This window comes from Podarcis tiliguerta (assembly GCF_965153285.1).
Source record: "Podarcis tiliguerta genome assembly, chromosome: 7".
NCBI lineage: Eukaryota > Metazoa > Chordata > Lepidosauria > Squamata > Lacertidae > Podarcis > Podarcis tiliguerta.
This window is the reverse complement of record NC_139540.1, coordinates 13345763-13360235: the sequence shown is the minus strand read 5'-3', so window position 1 is coordinate 13360235 and position 14473 is coordinate 13345763. Positions and strand designations below refer to the sequence as shown.

Genomic DNA, 14473 nt, shown 5'->3' with positions numbered 1-14473 from the left:
AACAATAAGCTGCTTTGTACTATATCAGGCCATTTGTTCATCTTGCCTAGCATCACGTGCTTTGACTGGCAGAGGCTCTCTAGAAATCATTTGCAAGGGACTCTGAGCACCCTCGCTGAACCAAAATTCCCAGGCATCTAAAATGGAAGTAGGAAACTGCACCTATAAAGTTTCCCCATAATGTGTAGCAGTGCCCATGAAGCTGCTTTAATTCTGCCCCAAAGATACGATCCTTCCTACTCCAGTTCCTGCTACAGATTTACCAATGTAATCCGGATTAGCTCATGACAGAAATCAGGGGGCGTAAGAGCCAGGTTTAGCGGATGTTTTAAATCCTCTTTTTAAATCTGTAGTGAAGTTGGCAAAACTTGGCCAACTCTATGCTGCCTTTAACCATCTAGCGCGCTTCTTTTTCTAGGAGTGTAGAAAGTTCTTGTGGAATTCTCTCTCCCGTTTTAGAGTTCAACAGGTGTTGCCCCCACACGACCAGGAAAAACTTAGTATATTGCTCAAATTTGTGCATTGATTTTTTATTTTTTATTTTTAAAAAGAACACAGCTTCTCTGTCTGCTTAACTGCCAAACCAAATTCCATGTTCGATTGCACACTGCTGCAATGGAATAGTTACATCCATACAGCTTTGTTTATTCAAAACTGCCAGTGCCTATTACAAATAATAATTGACAGTGTTTCGAAAGCAAAACAAGCCACATGGATCGTTTCCATTCCTCCCACCTTCTCTTGTATTCTGCGCATGAGAACCCCGGTAAATTTAGGATCCATATTGTGTAAAGTTTGTCCTTTCTAAAAGTACTGCTAGTACATTAAGTTCTGTACAGTAAGTTCAAATAAAGATTAATCTTTTGATAGGCCACACACCTAGAGATTAGAAAACCAGAAATGTTTCTGGCGAGCATCATTTTGAAATTAGCAGTGGAGCTCTTGTGGCTGGAATGTTGACACCGGAAGAATGCAGTGTAAGAGGCAATTTCCGTATTTTTCGCTCTATAAGACGCACCAGATCACAAGACGCACCTAGTTTTTGGAGGAGGAAAACAAGAAAAAATAATAATCTGAATATCAAAAGCCGGAACAGCAAGAGGGATTGCTGCGCAGTGATCCCTCTTGCTGTTCTGGCTTCTGGGATAGCTGCGCAGCCTGCATTTGCTCCATAAGACGCACACACATTTACCCTTAATTTTTAGAAGGGAAAAAGTGAGTCTTATAGACCAAAAAATACGGTATTTAATATCCTTCTTGTCTCAGTTGGGTTCTGCCTGTTTGTTTGCTCCTATATATATGTATATATAAACAGCTCTTGAGGAGCCACAACAATTAAGCCGTTGTTTGATATGCTGAAGGGTTTTCAGGCAAGACCCCCCCCCTCTTGTGAGAATCGCAGGTCACTGTTGAGTGGCGACTCCTTCATCTATTTCTCCTTTTGCATGATTTCAGAGTCGTAGGACGGGCGAAGTTTTGTGTACGCTGCAGTTGTGATTCATTTGGGCCGTGGGGAGGAGGGTGCCGGTTGCTTGCTACACAATTCTTCCTTGTGATTCATAGAATCATAGAGTTGGAAGAGACCACAAGGGCCATCCTAGGCAATGTGTCTGGAGGTCCTGGGGTGCCCAGATGACAAGACCCCCCTTCTCGTCTCACTGATGTGGTTCAAAGGAAAACAGAGCAATACGTTTGGCACAAGCTCGGCTGCAGGTGTTGCAGGAAGGAGGTGCCCAAGGTGCCACTTGCCCATTTCTCACCTAGAATCATAGAATCATAGAATCATAGAGTTGGAAGAGACCACAAGGGCCATCGAGTCCAACCCCCTGCCAAGCAGGAAACACCATCAGAGCACTCCTGACATATGGTTGTCAAGCCTCTGCTTAAAGACCTCCAAAGAAGGAGACTCCACCACACTCCTTGGCAGCAAATTCCACTGTCGAACAGCTCTTACTGTCAGGAAGTTCTTCCTAATGTTTAGGTGGAATCTTCTTTCTTGTAGTTTGGATCCATTGCTCCGTGTCCACTTCTCTGGAGCAGCAGAAAACAACCTTTCTCCCTCCTCTAAGTGACATCCTTTTATATATTTGAACATGGCTATCCTATCACCCCTTAACCTTCTCTTCTCCAGGCTAAACATGCCCAGCTCCCTTAGCCGTTCCTCATAAGGCATCGTTTCCAGGCCTTTGACCATTTTGGTTGCCCTCCTCTGGACACGTTCCAGTTTGTCAGTGTCCTTCTTGAACTGTGGTGCCCAGAACTGGACACAGTACTCCAGGTGAGGTCTGACCAGAGCAGATTCATGAAGTGCAATGCATGTCAGCCTTGTAGGAGGCGCCTTCACCTGACGAGGGAGGAGAGTTGCTTCATTAAGGAGAAATTAGCTAAATGCTAAAAGTGCATTGGGTAGCGGCAGGGTGGGGTTAGGAGAGACACACAAGGGCTGCTGGGGGAAAGGTGCCATCTTTTACCTGTACTGACACTGCTGCTAGCCAGTTTGGGGGCAACTGTGAATTCCAGTATTATAAGAATGAGAGTCGAAAAGGGATCTCTCTTTCTCTATCTCTCTCTCACACACACACGAACTCTGGATTTGAAGATTGAAAAAATACTGGCTTATAAAAGATAGAATAGTTGGATTCTAAAGAATGAATACCATATGTAGCTGCAGAGAGAAATCCTTTTATTCTACTCTTGTCTTTAGTTCTTTAGTTTCTTTCTTTTCTTTCTCTCTTGCTTTCTCCTTCTTTAGCTTTCACTTTCCTTCCGACTTTGCTCAGTCTATTATAAATGGGTATGTATTTCTGTATACAGTCATACTTCATGTTACGTCCGCTTCATGTTACGTTCTTTCAGGTTACATTCCGCGGCAACCCGGAAGTACTGGAAAGGGTTACTTCCGGGTTTTGCCGCATGCGCAGAAGCGCAAAATGACGTCACGCGCATGCGCAGAAGCGGCAAATCGCAACCCACGCGTGTGCAGACGCGCCACTGCGGGTTCTGTTCTTTTCATGTTGCGAACGGGCCTCCGGAACGGATCCCGTTCACAACCAGAGGTACCACTGTATCTTTGAATAAGTATCAACATTATTATTATTATTATTATTTATTAATTTGAAGGGGGATCTCTTTCTGCATTTTGCTCATGTTTCTGTGAGTGGCATGAAGCTACAAGTTAGTCTGGTTGGCCAGATTCAGACATTCAAACAAACCATACATTTGTGAAACACACCATGGTTTACTGCAGGCAGCCCTCGTTTTGAGTGGAGGTTATGGTTCGGACCCCCAAATGCGTAAGCCAGTTCTGCCCTGTTCTGCCCCTGGCAGCTACTTCCGGGTTCAGTGCTGTGCATGCCTGTGCAATCGTGCATTATTCAAGCACACCTAAGTCGGTTGTTGCCTGTACTTTGTGTGAATGTGGAAACACCGAGGCTTGATCCCTAGGCCTTGTGCACGTAGAGCTGTTGCTCCACCACTGAGCTGCAACCTTTCCCCGTATTATCCTCTAATTGTCTGGCATGAACCAGCCTCCTGGACCTACACTTTGGGCCCATTGCCGTTTCCATAATGCAACCCCACCTAGAATGCATTGAGGTAGTCAAATCTGGCAGCTGAGTGTAACCTTCCAAGGTCAACATTATGCAAGTGGGATTGCAGCAAAAACTAAATGTGGGTTGCTCAAGTGCATGAGGTAGTGTATTTCTGCATTCGGCATGGGCTGTTCACATAGCCGCCTCCATCATCATCTTATCCCACCCATCTGGCTGGGTTGCCCCATAAGACTTGTTAGGAAGGAACTGGCAGAGATCTAACATCATGGCCAGAAGAGGGCTTGTCACACAACTTGTGTGTTTTGCTGAGGAAGGAGATTGCACAACTGGCAGAGACGTTAACTCTGGACTTTTGCACCATGTGCACATCCTTTCTGCGAAAAGCCATGCAGCAGATTTCACGTTGCGATGAAGAAAAGGGCAATTGGGGAGAAAGGTAAAAAGTCAAGATTGGAAGGTGGGCTGGGGAAACCCAGCCAGATGGGCGGGGCATAAATAATAAATTATTATTATCATTCTTAGATGGATCTTAAAAGATAGAATATACTGCCTTGAGGGGAGGGAGGAGAAAAACACAAATCTTTTGGGTTTCTAATTTCTACGGGCAAGGCACAGCTCCTTGTTGGGACACTTCCAGCTCCAAGCACACCTCCCATTATTTCCTGTGGGTTAGAAAATGCTGACTCAGGTTTTGATGTTAGAACGCTGGCATTTATAAGAATGGGGACTAATTATAGTCTAAAGCGTAGTTCGACAAGAGAGGGCATTTGTGTTTCTACTAAATATTTCTCAGGCAACGTGATGAGTCACTAAATATAACTTCTGCACAAAATACCCTGATTGCCTAATGACTAGGTGTTGGTAACTGAAATTACACACAGGCACACACTCTTTCTCCCTCTCTCACCATCTTTCTTGCATAAAAAAATCTGGGAAGTGTCTCTCTGAGTAATGCATTCGTTGAGGTTGCCCAAGAACTGCAGAGTGACTTTTGATTGCAAAAGCTGTAAAAACATAACTTAGCGTTTGAAGAACCTGGAAAACACCTGTCATGTTGTATGACAAAATGTACGTTGACAAAGTTGAAGTGGGGAAGTGTTTGAAGGGTATGAATAAAATACTCTCGGTAGCGGTGGGCAGGAAAACAAGAAATATTTTGGAATAAAACCATTATGGCAAACACAAATCCATATTCCTTTTATAACAGACGGCAAATGTTTATGGAATACCTAAATGGTTCAGGCTGTGGCAGAAATCCACCAAGCACTCGTGGGAAAACGTGGTGCGATCTCTTAGAGCAATCAAACGAAACACATGGCATGACAGAAGTCTGTCGTTTTATCAGTCGTTGACTGCTGTACCAATTGTTTCCTCAAAATTTATCTTCTGCGCTGTGAAAATAAATAAAAGCAGTTACCGTATTTTTCGCTCTATAAGACGCACCAGACCAAAAGACGCACCTAGGTGGAAAACAAGAAAAAAAATATATTCTCAATCTCAGAAGCCAGAACAGCAAGAGGGATCGCTGCGCAGTGAAAGCAGAAGTCCCTCTTGCTGTTCTGGCTTCTGGGATAGCTGCACAGCCTGCATTCGCTCCATAAGATGCACACACATTTCCCCTTACTTTTTAGGAGGGAAAAAAAGTGAGTCTTATAGAGCAAAAAATACGGTATTTAGAATAAAACCGTTGTGGGAAGCCAATGAGCTGTGGCGGTTAGAAATCTGAGGAGACATGAGTTCAAACCCAGCTGGCAATGAAGTTTACTGAGCTAGTCCCTCTCAGCCCAGCCTACCTGGCAGGGTTGTTGAGAGGATGAAACGGGGAGGAGGTTTTTTAAAAGAGAGAGAGCCAATTGTGGAGAACCTCTCATCCAACTGTAACTACTTGGTAAATTTATTTTGTGCCTTCCCACAAAGCGAGGAGAAATATCCCTACTGCCCATCAAAGTTATTCAACTAGCGTAGCAAGTGATTGACATGCAGTGTGCCAGGTGAACAGCTGGTGAATGGTTATCTGTATCCATGTTGATTTGACAGTGACAATACTCTGGTGTTACCACCCTGAAGTGCAAAATATCTGCTGGCTTTGGAAACAAAGAATAAGAAGTTCTTCTTCTTTTCCCACTCATGAGGCCTGTACATCCTTTGTTTTAAATGTATGGTTAGAGCATGGATAGGCAAACTGAGGCCCGGGGGCCCGGATCCGGCCCAATCGCCTTCTCAATCTGGCCTGAGGACGGTCTGTGGGAATCAGCGTGTTTTTACATGAGTAGAATGTGTGCTTTTATTTAAAATGCATCTCTGGGTTATTTGTGGGGCCTAGGAATTTGTTCATCCCCCCCCCCCAAATATAGTCTGGCCCCCCACAAGGTCTGAGGGACAGTGGACCGGCCCCCAGCTGAAAAAGTTTGCTGACCCCTGGGTTAGAGCTTTAGACTGCAACACAGCACTTGGAGAACTGCCGCCTTAGTGTTGAAATCAATTTATTGTTTTCAGCTTTTTCTTCCACCTCTCAAGTGTTTTTTCTTCTTCCTCTCATCCTGTCTCTGGTGTTTGTCTGACTCCTTTAGAGCCATGAGCTCACATTGTCTGGAAGAACAAATGCCTTTATTTTTTTAAAAAAACACACACAAAACAAATCGTTTATTTTGCAGACGACATGAAAGAGGTTGATGAAATGGAAAGGGTGATGTTGGAATACGCTGCAATGAGCAGAGAAATGAACCACTATATGGAAGCTGTTGAAGACACTGTGAATCAGGTAAGCGACAACCGTCACGATACATGTGGAACAAGTTGTACGACCCCTACAGAGGCACACTGATTTGAAAGGTATTCTGACAAACTGGATAAAACTGAAGTTTGGCAGTACAGAAGAGCATAGAAAGCTGCCTTAATGGTTCATCTAGTTCAGAATTTCCTTCACTGACCTGCAGTGACTCTCTGGGGTTTCAGACAGGGGACATTCCCTGGAAATTCTGGGGTTTGAAGGTTGTGAGGTGAAGCAATTTTTTGGTGGATTTTAGTAGACATGTTCAGCTGACTTGTGAACGATATGCAAGTCACTGTGAGATATCTGCCAGTTCCTGGAGTTCAACTCTTTTTTTCTTTCTCTCTCTCTCCTGCCTCAAATAACCCTTTACCCCGTGCTACTTATAAAACAATAAACATGTCTGATGAAAATGAAGGATTGTCAGTAATTCATACAGTTGCGTGGCTTTGAAAGCCGAGTTGCTGTTGACTTAAGCTGCTGTTGGAGCGAAACAGCAGGTGAACTGTACCAACATCCTCTTTTGATTGATTCAGCAACCCGCTGAGTAAGAAATGAGCCATTGGATTGCTGTGATGTTTCCAGCAACGGACTGTGGGAAACCCTTTGTTTGATCAGGAGAGGAAACTCCCTTCTGTGAGACATTTATCTCACCTGTAAAATGACTTACCTTGTGCTACTTCTCCTTTCCAGTACGTTTGAACTACTGTATTTCTCTCTCTCTCTCTCTCTCTCTTCCACTTCCAAGTTAACCAACACCCTTTTAAAGACCAAGAACATAAACAATGATGCCATTATTTGGCTTAGCTTTTAGGAAGAAAGGAAAAGACCAGATCCTCTTTTATATACAGCATTACCAAAGTGAAGCAAGCCATAACGGGCAAGTAGAGAGGGCTTGTGTTGTTGTTGTTGTTGTTGTTGTTGTTGTTGTTGTTGTTGTTGTGTGTAATTGGTCTGTCCAATGGTAAAGACCAAACACAACTTATTTCCTTAGATCCACTTTCCTATTTGCTTGATCATAGGATTGCACTAAGGGCACGATAAAGGTGTGACCAAAATGCACAAATATATATTCTATGCAGCTCTTTACATGCCAGGATTGTTGTTGTTTAGTTGTTTAGTCGTGTCCGACTCTTTGTGACCCCATGGACCAGAGCACACCAGGCCCTCCTGTCTTCCACTGCCTCCCGCAGTTTGGTCAAACTCATGCTGGTAGCTTCGAGAACACTGTCCAACCATCTCGTCCTCTATTGTCCCCTTCTTGTGCCCTCCATCTTTCCCAACATCAGGGTCTTTTCCAGGGAGTCTTCTCTTCTCATGAGGTGGCCAGAATATTGGAGCCTCAGCTTTAGGATCTGTCCTTCCAGTGAGCACTCAGGGCTGATTTCCTTAAGAATGGAGAGGTTTGATCTTCTTGCAGTCCATGGGACTCTCAAGAGTCTCCTCCAGCACCATAATTCAAAAGCATCAATTCCTTGGCGATCAGCTTTCTTTATGGTCCAGGTCTTACTTCTATACATTACTATTGGGAAAACCATAGCTTTAACTAGGATTAGCTAACAACAAATTGGATGGATCTCAGTAATCTTAAAAACATAATAAGAGCCTTGCTGATCAGAAAGTTGGTGGTTCGAATCCTCACGACCAGGTGAGCCCCTGTTGCTCTGTCATCTCCTGCCAACCTAGCAGTTCGAAAGCACGCCAGTGCAAGTAGATAAATAGGTACCGCTGCGGCAAGAAGGTAAACGGCGTTTCCGTGCGCTCTGGTTTCTGTCTCGGTGTTCCGTTGCGCCAGAAGCGTTTCAATCATGCTGGCCACATGACCTGGAAAGCTGTTGGTGGACAAACTCCGGCTCCCTCAGCCTGAAAAGCGAGATGAGCGCTGCAACCCCATAGTCGCCTTTGACTGGACTTAACTGTCCAGGGGTCCTTTACCTTTTTACCTTACAATATGAAACAAATCACGTAATTTCAAACATAGCAAAAGCAGTCATAAACAATAGATAAAGCATCAAAAAGTACACAGCCAAACTGAACCATTTCCACACGAATCATAGTAAGATCTAAAATAAAGATGCAAAAAATAATAAGATCAGTAACAGTAACCAATGTGTGCCACCCCCTTAATATACCCCAGCGCCTTGCAGTTTTTGGGGTTGTAGAATGAATTAGACTGATGCAAGAGGCTAACTGATTGCTGATTGGAGGAGGGAGGGACTTCCAGGCAACGATTAACTTCTGGTGGGAAGTGCTAGAGGTGGAATGTCTTCCTTCTCTGCAGCATTGATTATATAACTGTTTGAAGCAGGAAGATTTGCGAAATTCATCCTGATGGGAATCTCTCTGAATATTCAGGATCAAGACGAAGAGTTGCCCAAGAAGAATATTCAGGTTCAAGATCGATTAGTTGCACAATATGAGGAAACTAAGTTTCATGGGTACGAGAACAGACCGTGATGTCCTGGAAGAATATAACCCATAAAACTTCCAGGAACGCCGTTGCTAAGTGGCACTTTGATGCAGCGTCGGTAAAAACATCATTACCCTAAGCCTTGAAAAATAGCTAAACGCACACTTCCTGGTCGGTTGTTTGTAGGAATGGCTACAGCAGGATGGTAATTTGGCATAGCAACTTTTACACAGCCACAAGTGGGGAATATGTTAGTGGGGAAACTGAAATTCACCTGTAATCCCAATCCATAGCCCTACTGATTTGATTTCCCCTCCCAATGATCTTCATGTTGCCATAGCTTTGCAAATTAGCCCATAAAAGGTATTATCACCCACAACAATGTTTAATAACCTGCTTGTCTGCACATACCTGAGTAAATCACCTGTGCCACATCAGTAGCCTGAAAGGGAAAGAAAATAACCAACCCCCCCCACCTAATTTATAGTAGTTCTTTTCCCCAAATCAGATTACAGAATGACTTCTTGGAACGGGGTGAGGGACTTCTGGTCCTCCAGATGTAGCTGAACTACAATTCCCATCAACCACACCACAGCCAGGGATGATGGGAGTTGTAGTTCAGCTACATCTGAAGGGGCAGTGGTCCCCCCCCCCCTTGAGAGGTCCATCAGTTAGATGGAGGGTGGGGAAAGTGGGGTTCCAGTTCTTCCCTTTGCTTCCTTTCCTAAGCTTCTCCGCATCTCCCCATCCGTCATTCAAACCATTGTCTTAGAAGCCATTCTTGGTTTGCTAAACTGGCCTGCCTGGTGATTTCTCCAAACTAGAGATGAAGACTGACTGTGACTCTATGAAGGACCACATGCTTTGTGCACAGAAGGTGCTAAGTCATGGTCTGTGCAACCAAGCCATTAGGTAAAGGGGTAAAGGGACCCCTGACCATTAGGTCCAGTCGTGAACGACTCTGGGGTTGCGGTGCTCATCTCGCTTTATTGGCCAAGGAAGCCGGCGTACAGCTTCCGGGTCATGTGGCCAGCATGACTGAGCCGCTTCTGGCAAACCAGAGCAGCGCACGGAAACACCATTTACCTTCCCGCTGGAGCGGTACCTATTTATCTACTTGCACTTTGGCGTGCTTTCGAACTGCTAGGTTGGCAGGAGCAGGGACCGAGCAACAGGAGCTCATCCTCTCGTGGGGATTTGAACCGCCGACCTTCTGATCAGCAAGTCCTAGGCTCTGTGGTTTAACTCACAGGGCCCTTACATTAGTACAAATAAAAAAAATTCCGGGGGGGGGGGGAATACAGTACATTCCAATGAGGACGGAATATATTCACTTGCCACAAAATGCTAACCGGATTGCTAAGGGTGTATTCGGAAAGAAAATGGGGTAGACCAGCGCCTCTCTGATTGTCCTAGATCCTCCTTCTTATCCATTCATTTCTATTGAGAAAGTGCCTTCCATTATGGTTTGCTTGTGATGAGGGAGGGAGGACTTTCGTATCGTCGATACCGCTGTGCAGAGAAGATATATTTTGCGCTCTTCTCCAGTGATGTGGGGCAGGAATTTTCCCAGTGCTTTAATTTTCAACAAAGAAGTTTCTGTTTTCATAAGTTACTAGTAACCACAGATGTACGTCAGTTGCAAATACATTATTAGGCAGGTTTGGTTTCAATGTGTTATTATGTGTTTTACCTTTGTTTCCTGAAAGCAAATAAAGGCACTAAATTAGATCGCTCTCTAAAGCATCAGAAAATTTGCCCTTGCAAATGGAATATCCCCCAATGCAAACGGCCTTAATGTGGGTAGGGAAATTTTATGGAAAACCCACAGCACGGCTGTTCTGCCCATTCCTATGAGATCCCTTTTGGGGGGAGCCGTGTGTTGGAAGTGGGAGGTGAGTTTTGCATTCACTGCTGCTGCCGCGTTCTCCCATTTGCAGGGCTTACGTTTTTCTTATAGGAGTGAAAAGCAACCATGCAACATGGCTGGATAAAAGGATGTTGTAGGCTGAGCTGAGAGGGCCTCTTTTTAGTCAGGCTCTAGCCGTTTGAGGCTGCTCACCTGTCAATGGCACGTGGTCACAGTGAGGTTGCTCACTTGGCATTCAGGAGCATTGCCTCTAGCTGTGGAAGCAGCACACAGCCATCTTGGCTAGTAGCCTCGTTCTCCGTGATTTTTATCTAACCCGCTCCCGGTGGAGTACAGGATCAGGTTCAAGGTGCTGGTTTTAACCTTTAAAGCCCTATACGGCCTAGGACCCTCGTACCTACAGGACCGCTTCTCCTGGTATGTCCCACGGAGGACCTTATGGTCTTCAAACAAAAACATCTTGGAGGTCCTGGGCCACAGGGAGGTTAGGCTGGCCTCAACCAGAGCCAGGGCTTTTTCAGCCGTGGCCCCGATCTGGTGGAACGCTCTGTCACAAGAGACTAGGGCCCTGCGGGACTTGACATCTTTCCGCAGGGCCTGCAAGACAGAGCTGTTCCGCCAGGCCTTTGGCCAAGGCACAGCCTGACCCCCTCCTTTGGTAATCCTCACAGAACCCTAGCCCAATGGTTGCCATTAATTTGATTCTGAATTGATTTTAGAATGAATTGATTTTAGAATGTATTTCAATTAATAGATTGTGATTTTATGTAAACTGTGTTACTTTTACTGTTGTTAGCAGTTCTGAGCCTGGCTTCGGCTGGGGAGGGCGGGATATAAATATTTCCCCCCCATTATTATTATTAAAAGCCTTCCATGTGGGTGGCCGTTGCTGCTTTTGGTGGAGGCAAATGCCATAGTTTAGCTATGTACTCCATGGTTAAAAATAAAGGACCCCTGGACAGTTAAGTCCAGTCAAAGGTGACTATGGGGTTGCGACGCTCATCTCGCTTTTTAGGCTGAGGGAGCCGGCATTTGTCCACAGACAGGTTTTCCAGGTCATGTGGCCAGCATGAGTAAATCGCTGCTGGCGCACGGAGGACCGTGACGAGTGCCAGAGCACACAGAAACGTTGTTTACCTTCCCACTGCAGTGGTACCTCCCATGTTTACTCAAATCTAACGCTCACCTTTTTTGGCCAAATTATGTTGCGAAAATTAAGGTGCACATTAGGTTCAATGGCACATTTACATTTGCCAGCACATACTCTTTTTGGGGTTTCAGGGTTCTGAAACACATTAGATTCAATGGTGCATTAGACTCGGGTAAATGCAGTATTTATCTACTTGTACTGGGGTGCTTTCGAACTGCTGCGTTGGCATAAGCTGGGACAGAGCAACGGGAGCTCACTCCGTCGCGGGGATTCGAACCGCCGACCTTCCGATCGGCAAGCCCAAAAGGCTCGGTGGTTTAGACCACAGCGCCACCTGTGTCCCCCTGTGCTGAATCCTCTGGTGTTCAGCTTCATTGGGTATCCCCAAGTCCTAGTGTTATGAGAGAGGGAGAAAATCTTTTCTGGACCCACTTTCTGTATGCCACAGGATTACACTTTTAATGTGACAATTATTTCTCTCCACCCCAATTTCTTGTTGATGTTTCAAAGGCTGAAAAGCATAGCTAAATTCACTTTGCATCGTAATTGTGGAAAGTGAGAGAGGGGCACAGTTGGACTCCTTTTTGTTGCAACTTGCCCCCCCCTCCACAGGAAGCATAGGAAACACAATGTTTTTTAATCTTCCAGTTATAGTATTTGTGGCATTTTGCTAATCCTTCCAAGTCTGGGGCAATAAGCTTCTCTCTGAATAAATTGAGTCCTGTTGTGAGCTAAAGCTCTGATAAGTTTCATTTTCCAAATCCGGTTGGTCTGCATTTTTGAAGTGCTAAAACTCTGAAATGGGTAAAAATCCTTTCCTGCATTTTTATAATCTATTAACATCCCAAGTGTTCTTTCTTTTCTCCTTTAAGCTGATAGCGAAAAAGTGTCCTGCAGGCTGATAACCTGCATTTTTATTTTTTCCAATGCCAGTTTAACATGTCTAAACCGTAACTAGAAATGGCACAATTTGCTGGGGAACTTTCCTGAACACTCCCCTTTGAAGCGAGTGACAGATGGCAACTTAGTTCATCGAGCCCATATGCCTTCAGAATGAATGGGCCATCCTCACTGAAATCACAGAAGTCAGGCTGAATAAGACATCTAGCGGTGGCGGCGAGAGAAATGAGGACCCTCAAATGCTTCTTACACATCCCAGACTGCAAAAGAAAATTAATAGGGAAAACAATAATGTGCAGAATTAATTATGCAAAACCAAGAAATTATTATTCCCCCATTTTGCATAATTTACATCACAGCCTTACAGAATCTATGGCTTCTAAAATTACAGATGTGGGGATGCTGTGGCTTTCCAGATGTTGTTGGACTACAGTTTCCATCATCTCTGTCATTGCCTATGCTGGCTGGGTCTGATGAGAGTTGGAGTCCAGCAATATTTGGAGTCCCCACCCCATTTTATTAGATCTCCAAGGTCCACTAATTATAGTCGGGTGTGATATGGTGGCCCAAGGTGCAGGGCCAATTTCCTGCTATGCTGTGTGATGCACACACTGGAATGTTCCAAAGGTAATGTGCAATTTGTACCTGAGTTTCTACGGACCAGGGATCCTAGCTGTCTAATTTCGTGAAGCAGGGGGAGCTGTTGCTGTTCAGCAGAAAGTGGGAGTTGGAAATCCTTGCAGATCTACGGCGGTGGTCTCCTAGTGATCTTTCTAACCTTTTTTTCTACCTACCCCTAATGTATACAAGTTGCATAATCCATCTTTTTCTTGATGCAGAATTTGGATTCTCCGAGTGCAGAATTGCTGGTGTTTTCCCCCAGCTTGACAGCCTTCCTAATGGCTTCCTGGGAGCTTTCATACAGTAAGTGTGAGGTGCTCTGTGATGTGCCTCTGAGCTGAGCTGCTGTGCGTAGGGGGAAGCTCAGTTGTGGTCTCTCACGCTGCTTGTCATGCAGAGTTACCGTATTTTTCGCCCTATAAGACGCACTTTTTCCCCTCCAAAAATGAAGGGGAAATGTGTGTGCGTCTTATGGGGCGAATGCAGGCTTTCGCTGAAGCCTGGAGAGCAAGAGGGGTCGGTGCGCACCAACCCCTCTCGCTCTCCAGGCTTCAGGAGAGCCGCAGCGCCAGCCCCACAAGGTCGGGGGACAGCAGGGAGGCGGAACGCCGCCATCCCGCTGTCTCCCTATGTGGTTTAGAGGCTGACGGCGGGGAGATGCGTGCTTCTCCCCGCCGCCAGCCCCGCGAGCTCCGGGGACAGCGAGGAGGCGCGGCGCGTCTTCCCCCTGTCCCCGGACCTGACGTGAAGGCTGGCGGCGGGGAGAAGAGCGCTTCTCCCCGCTGCCTGCCCGCAAGCTCCGGGGACAGGGGGGAGGCGCGGCGCGTCTTCCCCCTGTCCCCGGACCTGTTCTGCATGCAGGCGGTGGGGAGAAGAGCGCTTCTCCCCGCTGCCTGCCTGCAAGCTCCGGGGACAGCTGGGAGGCGCGGCGCGTCTCCCCGCTGTCCCCGGACCTGTTCTGCATGCAGGCGGTGGGGAGAAGAGCGCTTCTCCCCGCTGCCTGCCTGCAAGCTCCGGGGACAGCTGGGAGGCGCGGCGCGTCTCCCCGCTGTCCCCGGACCTGTTCTGCATGCAGGCGGTGGGGAGAAGAGCGCTTCTCCCCGCTGCCTGCCTGCAAGCTCCGGGGACAGCTGGGAGGCGCGGCGCGTCTCCCCGCTGTCCCCGGACCTGTTCTGCATGCAGGCGGTGGGGAGAAGAGCGC

The 14473-nt window shown here is 46.2% G+C and overlaps 1 protein-coding gene across 2 annotated transcripts in view; it reads left to right on the top strand.

The window, feature by feature from the left end:
- NSMCE2 (NSE2 (MMS21) homolog, SMC5-SMC6 complex SUMO ligase) overlaps positions 1-14473 on the top strand; it is a 210686-nt gene that overhangs the window by 18994 nt on the left and 177219 nt on the right. For both annotated transcript variants that reach the window (XM_083450754.1, XM_083450753.1), the window contains exon 3: positions 6206-6312. In XM_083450754.1, coding sequence (XP_083306880.1) covers positions 6206-6312 — 107 coding nt within the window. The remainder of the gene's footprint in view (positions 1-6205; positions 6313-14473) is intronic.